A 16,661-nucleotide genomic window follows, 5' to 3' on the forward strand; every position below is an offset into this window, starting at 1 on the left:
GAATACCTCAGTGACTGTTTGCTGTCTAGCTTCACAATCACGTCTTTGAATGTGTGTCTCGCTGGTTCACCAGGCTGCAGTCTAGTGTCAATTAACAAGTGCAGTCCTCACTCGCGAGTTATGCTAAACTGAAAACCACTGTTCAATGACTTTCTTCCATGCCACAGCTGCTAACTCCAGTCACCTCGCGGGCAGCATTTCATACGTGGTCATGCCTTTGTATTGTATACACGGTGCAAATGCACTGCTGATCTGTGTCTCCTCATATCCTTCAAGCCGTGTTAAGCATCTTCTTCAGTTCAACTTTTGTCCCACCCCAAAATACGTGCATTTGATTTAACAAAAATAGATTTCCTTCCGCTGATAATGAAGTTTATACAGAATGAACACTCTGATTCATCCAAAACTCAAAACTTTCCTTGTGCTTATGTGTGCATGCACCCACACAGATGCCCAGTGTTTAGGCCAAACAGACAGTAGCAGGGAAGTGCACCATGCCTGTACAATTAAAGATTACTCACCTAATGCCTTGCAGAAATTGCTGTCTTATTTACGTTTTACACTAATTATCTGATGAGTGGGTTGCTTGCAATCAAGACTCCTTAGTTGTTTAGTCAGATTTATCATTTCTTTGCTCGAAAATTAAAATTCAGTGGAATAAAAAAAAGCTTGAAATTAAAAAAAACAAATTGTTATCAGTAATAAGAAAACACGTTAACATTTTGCATTATGGATTTTTAGTTTCCATCCACCTCTCCCTTTCTCCTTCCTGTTGTCTTTCTCTAACCCCTTTCACTCTTTCCCCTTTGTCCTCCTATTCCTCATCTGCACCCCCCGTGCAGTCTCTTCCCCTTCTCCCTCCCACCACTATCTCCTCCTTCTCACCCACTCCTCTTCTCCCACCCCTTCCACCGCCAGCAGCCTCCTGCTTTTTGTCCCTAATTGTACTGACATATCTTTACCCTGGCAGATATAATAGCATACCAGACAAGCCACTCTCGCAAATTTGTTGAAAGAGGTTTAATTTCTACGTAAAAACAAGGCTGTCTCATAATTGAGCTCTGAAATATCAGCATTTTCATAGGCATTCAAAGACATGCATCTTTTAAGCTTCTGTGACCTGCTTCTCTCCCAGATGCATCAACTGACTATGTACAAATTAATATATTATCAGTGGATAATTATCCTTTATCCCTCTCTTTTACCCCACCACCTGCAGCTTGCATTATTCTTGTGCATTTAACCTAGTACATTGTAACAACGTGCTTCATAGAAGTTTTCTCAGGCAAATTTTGACGAAGAACCACATGGGTTATTAGGTCAGTTTACCAAAAGCTTGATTGAAGAGTTAAATTTTAAGAAAAATAAAATGGTGGCAGGGAAGGAGACAGGTTCAGGGAGGGATTTAAAGTTTAGAACATATGCGGTTGAAGGCACAGCCGAAAGAAGTAGAGGAATGGAAATTGGAACTGCACAATCAATTAGACTGCAGAAAATTAAACAATTTCTTTGTTATTAGACATATTCTTTAAACAAAATAGTTCACAGGAGCCCCATGAAGCTGGGCAGAGCTTTCATAGCTTCAAGTATTTTTTAAAAACAGATTGATTTGACTTGTTGAGAGTAGCCTTATCCATGCCTGGAAACCAAGGTCAGATCAGGCCTGCCTCCTTGTCTTTCCAGTTTCCGGAGGGATTGGAATCTACATAATGATTAGATTTTACAATGCCCCAAATGCCTATCTTTGGCAGACATCATGGACACGTAATAAATGGTTAATTTAATGTTGAGCAATTTCATAAGACTTAGAAGCAGAAATGGGCCCTTCAGCCTACTAAGTGTGCTTCACCATTCAGTAATATTGTAGCTGATCTGATAATGCTCAACCCTAGTTTCCTGCCTATTCCCCATAATCCAGATTCTCAGACATTTTTAATCAGTAAATTTCAGGCTTGAATATGCTTAATGACCTAGCCTCAGCAGTAAAGATAAAATTCCTCAGATCTGTTTTTGGACATCTGTAGGTTGCAGGATGTGGATTGGTAGATCCACGATGCGATTAGGAGAGAATTCTAGGATTTTGACCCACTGACATTCAAGGAACCGTGATATATTTCCAAGTCAGGATGGTCTGTGGCTTGGAGGGGATCTTACATGTGGTGGTCTTCCTATATATCTACTGCCTTTGTCCTTCTAGATGGTAGCGAGCATTGGTTTTGGAAGTTGCTGTTCAAAGAGGGATTTGATGAATTTCTGCTGTGCATCTTGTACTGCTACTGTGCAAAGTTGATGGAGGGAGTAAATGTTTGTGCATATGGTGCCAACCAAATGGGCTACTCTGCCCTGGTTCATATCAAGCTTCTCGTATGTTATTGGAGCTGCAGTCATAGGCGCAAGTAGAGAGTACTCCATTGCACTCGTGACTTGCATTATAGATCGTGAACAGATTTTGGGGATTCTCATAGAATAGAATCATAGAATCCCTACAGTGTGGAAACAGGCCCTTCGGCCCCATGAGTCCATACCGCACCTCAGAGCATCCCACCCAGACCCATACCCCATAACCCACCTAATTACACATCCCTGAACACTATGGGCAATTTAGCATGGCCAATCCACCTAGTCCGCACATCTTTGGACTGTGGGAGGAAACCGGAGCACCCGGAGGAAACCCACGCAGACACGGGGAGAATGTGCAAGCTCCATACAGACAGTCACCCGAGGGTAGAATCGAACCCGGGTTCCTGGTGCTGTGAGGCAGTATTGCTAACCACTGAGCCACCGTGCCGCCAATTCTGGAAGGCAGCTACTCACTGCAGGATTCCTAGCCTCTGACTGTTCTTGTTGCCACAGTATTTATATGGCTAGTTCAGTTTCTGGTTGATTGTAAACCCCAGAATGCTGTCAATGGAGGATTCAGTGATGCTATTGCCATTTGAATTTCAAGGAGCAATGGTCAGGTTGTCTTTACTAGGCATTTGTGTGGAGCGAATGTTACTTGCCACTTTTCAGCACAAATTAAACCAGAACCAAGATGATCTCAAACTATATCTTGGATTTATTCACCTGCAGACTTAGTTTCCCCTCTAATGTCGCAGTACAGAAGGACACAGTTGTTGCCTTCACTTCTGGCCTAAGTGCCTGAATAAGAAAAGTAATTTGTGGTGTGTCAAATCAGCTTTGAAACTGGGATCTTCACCATTTATGAGCATTCTGTGTAAAATAATGGTATTTGGACAGCAAATTTCACTGCATACATAAAACATAAATGTAAAACATAAACATAACATAGCTTAATATGTCATAAGGATGACCCATACCAAAGTATGTACTCAAAAGCACAGAACCAGATCATTTGACATAACTATTCCAAACTGGGGTTTTGCTCCACACATTCCTCCTTCTACCTTATTTTATCTACCCTCTCAGCATATTGTTTAATTCATTTTTCTGGCATAAATTGTGATTGTGATCTGGAATGTATTTCCTGAAAGGGGTTGTGGAAGTGGATTCAATAGTAACTTTCAGAAGGGCTTTTGGATTTGAAAGGCACAGAGCATGTAGACATTGCCATTAAGTGGGTAGCTCCAATAGAGAGCCAGCACAGGCATGAAAGACTGTCTTCAATCTGTGCTGTATCATTCCGTGTGGTGCGAAGGCAGGACCTTCTTGTGACATATATAGGGATAGCAGGAAAAAAATTAATGTAAAACATTTTCAAATTGAGCACTGATCAGTTAGAGGTGGTGATGTAGTGGTAATGTCACTGAGATGTTACATTAAGAGGCCCAAGTTAATGCCCTGTGAATGTAGATTTAAGATCCTACCATGGCAGATGGTGGAATCCAAATTTAATTAATAAATCTGGAATTGTAATGCTGATGTCAGTGTAATGCCCTAATGGTTACTATCAATGGTTGTAAAAACCCATCTGGTTCACAATTGATCTTTAGAGAACGAAATCTGTCCTGATCAACATGTAACTCCAGACCCATAACATTGTGGTTGATTTTTGATTGGCCTCTGTAGCCTAGCAAGCTCTTCAGTTCAAGGACCACAACAGATGGGCAACAAATGTTGGCTGTACCATCGCCCACATCCCATGAAAGCACAAAGGGAAAGAAAAATCATTACCTAAGCCAGTAATAAGATTTATAAACCAACTGTAAATCCAGTTTGGTTTACGTTTGAAAAAAATAGCAATTAATTTTTATGCCAATCTTATAATTTGTAAGAGTTTGTATTTTGATTCCCACCAGTTGTAACTAGGAAACGGTGGTATATCTGCTGAAAGTGGTTTGGGGTTGGTTTGTAGTATAGTGATGGTGGTAAAAGAATAAACAATAGATGGAGATGGAGTCCAGAGAGAGAAAACAGGTTGGGCAGACTAATAGGGGCCATTGGTGGGTGCAAATATGTCAGCTTTGATGAAAGCATGTGAACGTGGTGAGGAATGAAAGAAGGTGCTCAGGCCCTAAAACTATTGAGATCGATATCAAGTCTTGAAGGCTGTAGGGTCTCCAAGTGGAAAACAAGATGCTGTGCTTCTGGCTTGTGCCGAGCTTCGCTAGAGCACTGCAGCAGACCTGAGACAGAAATGTTGGCCAGGCAACAGAGTGGTGTGTTGAAGTGGCAGACACCTAGAAGCTTGGTGTCAATTTTGTGGACAGAACGTAGGACTTCTGTGGAGCGGTTGCCCAGTCTACGTTTTCATCTTCCCGATGTAGAGGAGACCACATTGTGAGCAGTGAATACAGTAGACTAGATTGAGTGAAGTGCAGGTAAATAGCTGCTTTACCTAGAAGGTGTATCTGAGGCCTTGGAGGTAGGAGGGAGGAAGTAAAAGGGCAAGTGTTAAAAGATGATGTTGGGAGTAGAGGAGAAGTGAACCAGGGTGCCCCGAAGTGAATGGTCCCTGCAGAACACTGACAAGGGAGGAAAGGAGAATATGTGTCAGGTGGTGACATTCTGCTGGAGGTAGCAGGAATGGTGGTTTATGATTGTTTGGATGTGGATGCTGATGGAACGAAAAGTGAGGACCAGGGGGACCCAATTGCTGTTGTGGGAAGGTAGAGAAAGGGTGAGGTTAGAAGTGCAGGAACTGGGTCGGTCATAACGGAGGACCCTGTCAACCGTGGTGGTTGGAAATCTTCAACTGAGGGAAAAGGTGGACATTTCTGAGGCCTTCCTGCATAAGGTAGCATTATCAAAACAGATGTAATGGAGAGAGAGAAGCTATGGAATGAAGTCTTTACAGGAAGCGGGATGAGAGGATGTATCATCTAAGTCACTGTGGGAGTTGGTGGGTTTGTAGTGGATGGCCAGCCGACCCCAGAAACGGAAGCAGATGTTGAGGAAGAGAGGGAGGGAAGAGTCAGAGATGGACCAGATGAATGTGAGAACAGGGTGGAAATTGGAAGTGAAATTAATCGTTTTTCCAATTCTGGGTGAAAGAAGGATACAGCACCAATGTTGTCATTGATGTACTGGAGAAAGAGTTGTATCTGGATATGACTTTACCAATGACTGTAGGTTCAGTAAGCTGCATCGCTTGGGATAAATCTTAACTTCAGTAAACTGCTAGTAATTTTACATTTTATTTAATATTTCATTACAAACTTTGGGTTTAATATAAATCTTTTAAAGCTTGGTTGCTTCCTCGAGCAAATAATTGAAATAATTTGAGATCATTTCATCAGTTGTAGAAATTTCAATTTGTGCTCCCAGTGATTTCACGAACAAAGAATCAGAATCCAAAGTACAGTCCCTTCTCTGTTCATGACTGTCATCTCATCCATGGTTCAAACAAAAGCAAAATATTGTGGATGCTGGAAATCTGAGACAAACACAGAATGCTGGAGAAGCTCAGCAGGTCTGACAGCATCTATGGTGAGAGGAACAGAATGAACATTTTGAGTCCAGAATCACTCTTTAGAGCTGAGAGTAGCTCAGAAAGAGTTCTTCAGTTCTGAAAAAGTCATACTGGACTTGAAACTTTAATTATGTTTCTCTGTCCACGGATACCGCCAGATCTACTGAGTTTCTCCAGCATTCTGTGTTTGTGTCATTCATGACTCTCTTGGTAGCTCTTGCCATTGAGTCAGAAGATTCAGAGTTCAAGCGCTTTTCTAGGACTTGAGCATAAAAAGCACAGCCACCGTGCTAGTGCAGTATTGAAGAAGTGCTACAATGTTGGAGGTGTCTTTGAGGTGAATTGTTAAACTGAGGCTTAGTCTGCCCTGGGGTCAGCGTAAAAGTCTCTTTGGCACTACTTTGAAGGAGAGCGGGTTGAGTTATTCCTGGTGGCTTGGACCCTATTTATATCTCAATCAAAAATACATTAATGGATCATTATCATATTGCTATTGTTCGGAGTATTTGCTATGTGCAAGTTGACTATGTTTCCTGTGACTACGTTTCAAAAGTATTTGATTGGCTTCAAAGTGCTTTGGAACATCCTCTTTGTTACAAATGCTTATAAATGCATGTCTTTTTCACTACAGCAATTGGGTTTCCTGTTGCTGGCCAGTGATCTCTGCTGAAAAATGTGTGTTGGTAGCAGCAGGATTGAATTTTGTTGACTATCCTATAAAACCTAGCTGTTCAAACTCTCTCATAAGGAAGGTATTTAAAGGTAGTTGTGGAACAGTATCCAAGCACCTACAGGACAGGGACATTAGAATAACTCTGAAGGGAGTTTAAATGAGGTGCAGTAAGATTTGAACTTCAAGATACTTTTGAAAATGAAAATTTTCTCATTTGAATCAATTATTTATCTCTTACAAATATTGGAGAATTAACAACTTCTTACCTGAATAATTAAGTAACGTAGTCCTGCAATTGCTCTGCACATTAATGTTAATGTTTTGCTACTTTTTTTTTTAGTGCTAAACGAACATGTAACTATGAAAGTGCGATTCCAAATCCAAAGCAACCAAAATTAGACGAAGGAATAACTTTTGCCAGCTCTGTAAATGGGGAAACTGTTAATGATACAACATTTGATGACGATGTCATTATTGTTGATGAGAAAAGTACACCAAGGCCTAGTTTAACTTTTGACTTGTCAAAAGTAAAACATGAGCACAGAGCAAGTACAGATACAACTGACTTTTGCAATGATGTGCTGCTCAGTAATTGTGAAGAACGAGTTAAAGGTACGCAGACTGAGAACCCAGCAATTTCTGTCAAGGAGGAGGGCAATGGATCTGAAAAGCACAACCTCTCCAGTGGCGCCAGTGATCTGAAAGAACAAGTTCAGCAGTCACGGGGTGACGAGCTTCAGTGTTTGGCAAATAACGAGGGAAGCATAGCTCAAACCAGCGAAGAACAAAACATCCAAAATGTTGTTCTGAAAGCCATGACTGACGAGAGGGATCACTACAAGGCAAAATGTGAACAGATAGAGAAAGAACTGGAAAATGTTCAAAAAAAGCTTTTGGAAAAAAGTGAGTGCCATGTCAAAAAAGAGTGCTGCCATCAGTGGACACAGTCTGAATTTATTATTGGGGACCATGCAGAGAGTATGGACGATTTCTGCAAACTCAGTAATGAAGAAAAGGCAACCCAATATGAATCGGCATTAAAGGAAATGGAAAAGTTAAAGAGACAGTGCCAAACACTGGAGAATTTAAAGTTTGAATGTTTCACTTGTAATCTGAAAGAAAATGATAATTTGGTAAAAAAGGAGGATGACGAGCTAATTCTGCAGCTGGACAGTATGTTTCGACAATTAGACAGCTGCAAGTCTGAGCGAGATCAGCATAAAGAGAAAGTAAGTATCTAAAACATACAAACAGGCAAATAGGTTTTCAAATTTTGACTTGAATGTGCCAGGCATTACTCAGCTAGTGGAGCATTTCCCCTTGGTTCCCACTGCGTTCAGTTTTGTTAGGGCGCTTTGATGTCGTCCTCTGTCAAATGTGCCTTGATGTTTAGGTCATTCACTCTCCCTTCATTGTTGGAATTCCAGTCTTTTGTTCTTGCTGTGCTCTAGTGATGATTGGAGTTGTGTGGTCCTGGTGGAACCCAACCTGAGCATTAGTGAGCAGCTGTTGTTAAATAATTGTCATTTGATAGCAACATTGACACCTTTCACCATCTCTCAACTTAGAGCTGATTGTCACAATAATTGACCAAATTGGATTTATCCCATTTCTAGTAAGCAGGACGTACCTGCCAATTTTCCATGCTGCCAGGTAAGATGTCAATATTGTAGTTCAACTGGAACAACATAGTGAGGATCAGCTACTTCTTGGAGCATAAGTCTCCAGCGCTTGTCACGATGTTGTCAGGACACGTAGCCTTTTCGGTGTCCAGTGTTTTATCAATCCTATCTCTTGATGTTTTAATCTTAAAAAGAGCTGATTGCAGAATGGTTACAGCAGTATTCTTTTCCTTGAGATTTTAGATTTAAACATGTGACGTGCTAGGAGGATTTGATGAATCAAGTTCATCGACGAGCTTGTTCTTGTTCATTGCCTTGTTTTTGCGCATTCGTTTTCTTCTGGTCTCAAGTTTGAATGTCCTAAAAGCAGTTCTTTTTTGAATGACAGTCCAAAACATACATACTCAGCACCACCATTCATCTGGGAATCCCATTTTGTATTCACATAGTACTGACCTTGGTTGAAATGACATTTCATTCTACTGCATCAGTTTGTGTTCAGGCTGACAGTCCTAGCAGTTAAATCAGTTCCATTTGTGTCAGTAAGTAAATGCACATACTCCAGGCTGCTATGCTGAAACTGGAACTGTGGGTGCTTTACTATTGGGCCTTTAATTGTTGCTATAATTGAAATGCAAACTATTTTAATTGTAATCATAATATCCTGTTCAGAACAGTATAATAAATATCAGTGAGACTGTAACTGGTGGGGAAATGGAAATAGTTCATTCTTCGCAAAGTCAGGTTGATTGGGTACAGCACAGGTCTCTATTCTGTACCCTATTCCATTACACTGTGTCTGTAAATAATTGAGGCAGATACTGGTTTTAATAAGCTAAATATTCATTTCAACTATTTTGTGACAACCTGCATCTTCTTACAATTTCTCTTTAGGGTTTCTTATCATTTTATTTTAGCTTTTATGTTTCCAGACTCCTTTCTATAACTGCATTGTTTCAATTCCGATGGCTGGGAAAGTTAAGTACATGGATCTCCATGCCTGGTTTCACTACTTCTTTTCCTTTTATGTAAGTCTCAGAATATTAGGACTTGTCCACTACAGTGCATATGCAGGCTTTCATAGCTTGTTCCTGCTATAGCATATTTTTACAATAGGAGGCAACCTTTACAAAAGTGAATTATTTCTCTCTCCCCTCCCTTACCTACAAAGGCTGAACGATTGCAAAGCGAAAATGATACAATCAAGCTCAACTTGGCAAATCTTTGTAAAGAAGTGGAACGTTTAAAGCATGAAGCCACTGAAGCACAACAGAGTAACCTTCCAGATGGCATTAGGTAAAACATTAAGTTTTGAGATTTTATTGGGTCAAGAAAAATAAAATTTATGTTTGGAAACAGCGTCAAACTCAGGTTAGAAAAATCCTTGCAGAATTTTCAATAGGAATAGTGTGATATCTGTTGGGGTTTATGTGGTTGAAAATGGTTGCTGAAATATAATGGAACAGGGCTAGAGGGAATTGAAGATGGGGATCTGATGGTGAATTATGATGACTCAGTAAAGCTTAACAGGGATATATAAGATTGAAGCACAGTGCTTCGTAGCAAGTTAGTGGAATTATGAATCAACTCTAGGAAGGCAGGGTTGGGACAATACACTTAAACTTGATCTTGGACAATGAATTTACTATTTAATAGACAGCCTGACTTTAATAAGAAATGATGTTTTGTGGACACAAAACATTTATTGATATTGCAATCACCCATTTTACATGAAGATGTAAAATAAGTCTTGTACAGTTAAAAGTAGGGCCTTGGGTAGTGTTGCAGAGCAGAGAGACCTAGGGGTTCAAGTACATAATTCTTTGAAGTTTGCATCCCATATAGATAGGGTGGTTAAGAAGATGTTTAGCATGCTTGCCTTCATCGCTCAGACCTTCGAGTATAGGATTTGGGACATTATGTTTGGGTTGTACAGGATATTGGTGAGGCCCCTTCTGGGGTACTGTGTCCAGTTCTGGTTTCCCTGTTATAGGAAGGATGTTATTAATCTGGAAAGGGTTCAGAAGAGATTTATCAGAATTTTGATAGGAATGGTGGGTTTGAGTTATAAGGAGAGGCTGGGACTTTTTCACCAGAGCACAGGAGGTTGAGAGATGACATCATTGAGGTTTATAAAATAATGAAGGGTATAGATAAGGTGAGTGGCAGGTGTCTTTTCCCTAGGATGTGGGATTTCAAGACTAAAGGGCATATTTTCTAGGTGAGAGGAGAAAGAGTTGAAAAAGACATGAGGGGCCGTTATTTTACACAGAAACTGGTTCGTGTGTGGAATGAACTTTCAGAGAAGTGGCGACAGTTACAACATTTAAAAAGACATTTGGATAAATACATGAATAAGAAATGTTTGGAGGGATATGGGCCAAGCACAGGCAAGGTGGGTCTGGTTTAGTTTGGGTTCATGGTCGGCATGGACTGGCTGGACTGAATGGTCTGTTTCTGAGCTGTATGTCTCTATGACTCTGAGATTGGAATCATTTTCAATCTTCAATTCCTATGAAAACAGTGGTTCTGATTTCAGTCATGGAAATGTTGAAGAATTTTTACCTGCTTGAGATAGAGTTTTGTTTAACAAAACACTAGGACGTTTGCAAAATAGTTTCCAAAACTGGTTTTCAAACTGATAATTAAATAACATTAAGAAATTTAGTGCTTGGACTGGATAGTAAATTCTGTTAAAAAAAAAACTTTCCAAGAGTATTATCTGAATGCACAAGGAATAAAAAATGTTGAATTTTGACAGCTTTCTTGGGCTGTTATATTGAGGATGCATTTGACATGTTATTTTCAGCTGAACCTTGGTCCTGGGTTGGCAGATATGAGTAATGCCACGTTGTGGTTTGCAAACTGCATCCATGAGCTCTGTCAGTCTTCGCACAGGGTTTTTGTAAATTTTGGGAGGAGTCTGGCGGAGGGCATAGTTTGTGACCTGAGGTTGGGTTTGAGATTACTTTCAGGCCAGAAGACTTCAGAAAAGTGGAAGAATGTTCCTCCTTACCTGTGCACAAAAGGGATCCAGCTGTTGCAACAGTAATGGAAAGGCCTGTCACCAATCTGGCAAATCCCAAGGTTGACACAAGATCTGTGACCCTCTTTTTTTTTTTTGATTCATTCATGACATGGACATTGCTGACTGGGCCAGCATTTATTGTCTGTCCCTAGCTGCTCTTGAGAAAGTGGTGGTGAGCTGGCTTCTTGAACCATTGCAGTCCACCTGCTGTAAGTTGACTGATAATGCCCTTGGAAGGGAATTCTAGGATTTTGACCCAGCGACAATGAAGCAATGCTGATACATTTTCAAGTCAGGGTTGTGAGTATCTTGGAGGGGAACATGCAAGTGATGCTAATCCCAAGTATCTGCTGCCCTTGTTCTTCTGGATGGTAGTGATAGGTTAGGAAGGTGCTGTCTAAGGAACTTTGAATTTCTGCAGTTCATCTCGTGGATAGTACACACTGCTGGCACTGAACATCAGTAGTGGAGGGAGTGGATTTTTGTGGATGCGTGTGGTCGAGCCGGCTGCTTTGTCCTGGATGGTGTCAATCTTCCTGAATATTGTTGGAACTGCACCCATCCAGAATGAGTTGTGCTGCACATCCAACAAAACTATTAAAACAAAATTATTGGTGATCCAGTGGGTGCATCTGTGTGCTGCAGTTCTGAAATCCTACAAGATCATATGTGCGGTTTTGGAAAAAGTTCATTGCAAAGAAATTGAAGCTCATCTTCATGTTCAAGACCACTGCGATTGCCTGCCTCTTGGTCTCCCCTTAGCTAGAGGCTTTCAATCGTAAGATTGTAAAGCTAGACAAGAACAGATGCATCCTCTTCTGACTGCCCCTCAGTCCTAACAAGCTAACTTACCCTGTTCGTATATAGCCTGTCCCATTGATGGTTTTTCAGCATTCTGCACATTCTGCAATTAGGGATGCGCAGGAAATTTTGGTGTAGCCAGAGCCACCTACATCCCATGAGTGATCAGAAGAAAAATATCTCTGCATCATGGTGCTTCCCTGCTTTGGAACTGTTCAGGTGGTGAGTGAGCCATTTCAGGCTGCTGCTGCTCCACCTTTTCCTATATGTGACGTACAATGGGAGCAGTCAAATCCCATCTATGTTGCAATTATTAAAAGCGCTTTTCTGAATACTCAGGAATCTGTGATTCAAAGTCCAGGGACTCAGTTTTGCTGGTGTGTGTATACATATGTTATAGCTCTGTCTTTCAGGGAATGTGCCTGCTACTACCCCTTTCTGCCAGGCACTATGTTTGCTTGCAGACTGTGTGGTACCCCCAAGACTTGCAGCAAAACAGTGAGGCAAGTTTTTGCGTCCTTTTTCCTCGGCACCTCTTTCTGGCGTGCAGAATTTCTCCATAGCTTGATGATATTGTTCACAAAAGTTTGATGGATCCAAAAACTATGCAAGTGCCGCTGGAAAGGAGGGTTTAGTAATTCTTATCTACCTCTTCTAAACTGGGCAGTCCAATATCACTGAAAGCTGGAAGTATACCTGACCTACAAAATGTTGACAAAGCTGACGCAGGCTCAGGAATTCACAGTTTTTAAGAGATTTTGTTCACATTCCTGTAGGCATTTCCTCTGGAGGGAAAAATAACAAAATGTAGCCATTTCCCCCAATTAAACATGCCTTTCAATGTTGACAAAAGTTAAGCGTAGCCCATTGTGTGCATTGATTGTGGAAATAATTTTTTGTAAGTTTGAATTGTTTCTTTTCAAACTAAAAATAGAGATTTTTTCATATTAATGAATTTTAATGTTTTAATCTTTTTAGGATTGCTGGTGATTTTCTGAAGCTACTGTAAAATCTGTTCTGGTGTATTTGAGTTATACCACTTTTGCCATTATGGAACACTAAGATCATTTTGAAAAATAATGATCCCTAAAGGGTTTTACTGTAGCATCCTTCAGATAAGTACTGGAACATATCTTTTGCAAGAGTCTGTGGGTGGGGAGAAATGTAAGGACAACTTTACATTCCATCTGACTGAAATGAACTAATCAACAATATCACAATTGTTAACGTGAATATTTCATGTCTTACAGTGTGAAACTCAGGTCTCTGCGGATCGGTATCGCACAGATTCTGGCTAAAATTGTACCTGAGCTGGACTTAGCACAAATAAACTATGAAAGTGAAGTTGTTGATGAGATTTTGGAACAGGTGTTATCTGCCAATGAATCATGAAGGCCATCGCCTGTTTTGTTACATGGATATCTTATGAAAACATCAATGGACTGTGTAACTATGTCAGTAGACTTTTGATAAAACCAGAGCTTACAAGTGAGCGAATTATGCACTTCTGTGATCACAATGGTTTCTGATTTTTTTTTTCAGTAGACCAAAAGTATTGATTTCTTAAATTGCTGGTCAGGTTACTTCAGCAATGAATTGCAGGCTGGCTGAGCGTAATGGGGTAGGTCCTTTAACATAAACAGCTCAAATTGGTAATGTTAATTTCTTGACCTGTCTTGTGCAAAGACGATGTTCTCTTTTGTGGTATTATATCAAGACTTTTTGCTTATGCCATCTGTGGCTTATCTCAATTGCTCATCTTTCTTAATCAATAGGGATCAGTAGAAGGGGAGGCTATTATGTTTTTTTTATCAACTAGGGATCATTTCCCCTTTTTTAAAAGAGATTTTGTTCATGTATCCATAGGCATTTGTCATGTGCACATTTTGTTGGTTCTTGGATTAAATAATGGTGCTGTAAAGCTTTATGTAATTTCATATTAATTTCATTATAAATCTTTCACAATCTAATGACATGCACTTTTCACCTTCTTTCTGAATAGTAATTTAGATTGCAGAAACCTAGCATTACTTTATTTCCCTTTTAACCTACAAACACTATGGCAGAAATAGGGTTCTGCAGTCTGCCTCAATGTTTGTAGGTTAAGATCAGAAAACCTGGTTTGGGTGGTCTTTGTGAGTGCAGATCTTGGTGAGACTGGATCATTGTTTACTATGATGGCTATTATGACATTTGCTGTTCAGGCAAGTGGGTGTGTAAACCCCCATTTGACAGAGGTGCCAGAGGCCAACGCTGGTGTGTGTGGAATCTAGTACCCATCAAGGAATCAACACTGCCAAGAAATTATAAATGAGAGAAAAACATATGTGCAAGATTTCATCTAACATCGTTTGAAAGAAAATCCAGCATCACTTCATTGTTTGTGGTAAGGTATCACTGGTGCCCTCCTATTCTCCCTCTTTCACAGAAAGTTCTGGACAGGATGGAACTCTTCTTATGGATTATATGAATATATTAAAAATAGGTAGACTATTCTTAGAGTTGAGATTGGGCAAATTGTGGCTTCTTATCTCAATCCATTCAATATGTTAATAGCAGACCAGTCTAGAGCACTTTCATATCCATCCCTTCTTTGCATGTAAGGGCTTTTGTTGGATGCTGTTTCCTGATATCTAATTGAAAATAGATAGTTGACTAGAACTATACACTCAGACCTCATTATCTGCGAGGGATAGAGGCATGGACTTGCTGTGTATACCAAGAAATTGCAGATAGCATTTCTGTGTGATCGGTTGATTGAGGCAGGTCGGATGAGATGATGGGATGAAAAACGGGTCTGGCGCCGACCTTGCAAGTATGTGGATCCATGGACAGCGAATTAGCAGATAATAAGGACTGAATGCATGTATGGGTTACAGTTTTCTCAGTTTCTTTGCTAATTTGAATACAGGATTGAGTTATTTTCATACAGAAATGAAGTACTCTGTAACAAGCCTTCTCTGAAATGCTGTGTACTCAGTCAATGCATTGTTGATTTGATCTGCTACATATTGATGTTTCTAGGGAAATGGATTTATAATAGTGGTAGTAGCTAGTTTTCTTTTTGGAAAATGTAACATTAAGATCAGAACTCCTAAGAGAATTTCTGTGATATTCAAAATTTTATTTGTAAAAATATACAGCCTTACTATCACCACCATGTTCAAAACCTCTGCCTTGATGTATACATTCTAAGATATTCTACACCCAGCATTATTAATGTGTCTCTGCAATGTACAACAGAGAGTGTATGCAATATGTACATCAAGCTTGTTCAGTGGATTGCTTTTTGTGTGTGTGTTCATGGGGTGTGGATGTCTTTATCAATCTCTGTTGCTTTCTGGTGATGTTATGGGCTACCTCTGTTTGAACAATTTTCCATGTAAGAATCATATGTCCACATTGTCCTTGAGGGAATTCAACGATTTTCACCCAGAACTGGTCATGTGTACCAAATCAGAATGGTGTATAATTTGGAAGGAAGCCTGAAATAAGTGTGATTTCTGGATGCTACTGCTTTTGTCCTACTGATGGTCATGGTTGAAGATATAATAATCCATCTAACCCAGGTGGGCTGTTGCAATGCATTCTGAAGATTATACATACTAACATCACTCTGACTGTAGTGCAGGGGATAGATATTGAGTCCAGTGGCAGAGGCACTTATTCAGAATAACAGATCAGCATGGTGCCTCAGTGGTTAGCACTGCTGCTTCACAGCACCAGGGACCCAGGTTCAGTTCCAGCCTTGGGCGACAGTCTGTGTGGAGTTTGCACATTCTCCCCATCTCTGCGTCGGTTTCCTCCCACAGTCCAAAGATGTAAGGGTTAGGTGGATTAGCCATGGGAAATGCAGGGTTACAGGGATGGAGTAGGGGTTGTGAGTCTGGGTGGGATGCTCTTCAAAGAGTTGGTGTGGACTTGTTGGGCCAAAAGGCCTGTTTCCACACTGCAGGGATTCTAAACAGGTCTCTCCTTGATGCTGTGGATTATACCAGGAGTTTGAGGAACAGTATGTTATCTGGTTCCTTGAGTCTGTTCTGTCATCCATTAGGGTCATACTTAATCTGATCTTGGCTTCAATTGCTTTCCTGCTCCTTCTAACCTTCATAGGCCAAAAATCTTTGACTAAAATCTGTCTATCTCAGCCTCAATCAGTGAGTCAGTTTTCACTGATTCCTGACGTGGAGAATTCCAAAGATTTACAACCCTCTGAGAAGCAATTCCTTGTAACTCCATGGAGTGGTCATCCCCTTATTCCATCTAGTTCTGGATTCCCGAATGAGGTGAAGCATGTTTTCATTATCTATGCTGTTATGTCACCTCAGAATCTTATATATTTCAATAAAATTACCTCTCATTCTTCTAAAACCCATAAGTATAGACTGAAACTCTCCTCAACTCAACCCCTTTATCCCAGCAATCAGCTTTCACTTGTTCGGATGAATGGTGTATATTCTCTTAAACTTAATTCTTGTTAGGTGGTGAAGAAATTTTAGAGGAGACAACCTGAGCATAGTGCATTGCCTTTGTATTTATGTGGCTGATTCAGTTCTGCTTTAGATCAATGGTAGCCTCTAAAGTCTATGATAACAATGCAGCTGAAAGTACAAGACAGCAATCTCCTGACATTCTATGAGGTGCAGATATCCATTCAAGTTCAGA

General features: G+C 40.4%; 1 protein-coding gene across 4 annotated transcripts in view; it reads left to right on the plus strand.

Annotated features, from left to right (window-relative positions):
* Positions 1-15,278, plus strand: part of LOC109931459 (MORC family CW-type zinc finger protein 3-like) — a 57,845-nt gene extending 42,567 nt beyond the window's left edge. For all 4 annotated transcript variants that reach the window (XM_048602601.1, XM_048602603.1, XM_048602602.1 and 1 more), the window contains exons 17-19: positions 6,886-7,774; positions 9,339-9,463; positions 13,247-15,278. In XM_048602601.1, the coding sequence (XP_048458558.1) occupies positions 6,886-7,774; positions 9,339-9,463; positions 13,247-13,388 (1,156 nt within the window). In that variant the 3' untranslated portion in view covers positions 13,389-15,278. The remainder of the gene's footprint in view (positions 1-6,885; positions 7,775-9,338; positions 9,464-13,246) is intronic.
* The last annotated feature ends 1,383 nt before the right edge of the window (positions 15,279-16,661 follow it).

This window comes from Rhincodon typus, chromosome 11 (assembly GCF_021869965.1).
Source record: "Rhincodon typus isolate 14 chromosome 11, sRhiTyp1.1, whole genome shotgun sequence".
In the NCBI taxonomy this organism is placed as follows: Eukaryota; Metazoa; Chordata; class Chondrichthyes; order Orectolobiformes; family Rhincodontidae; genus Rhincodon; species Rhincodon typus.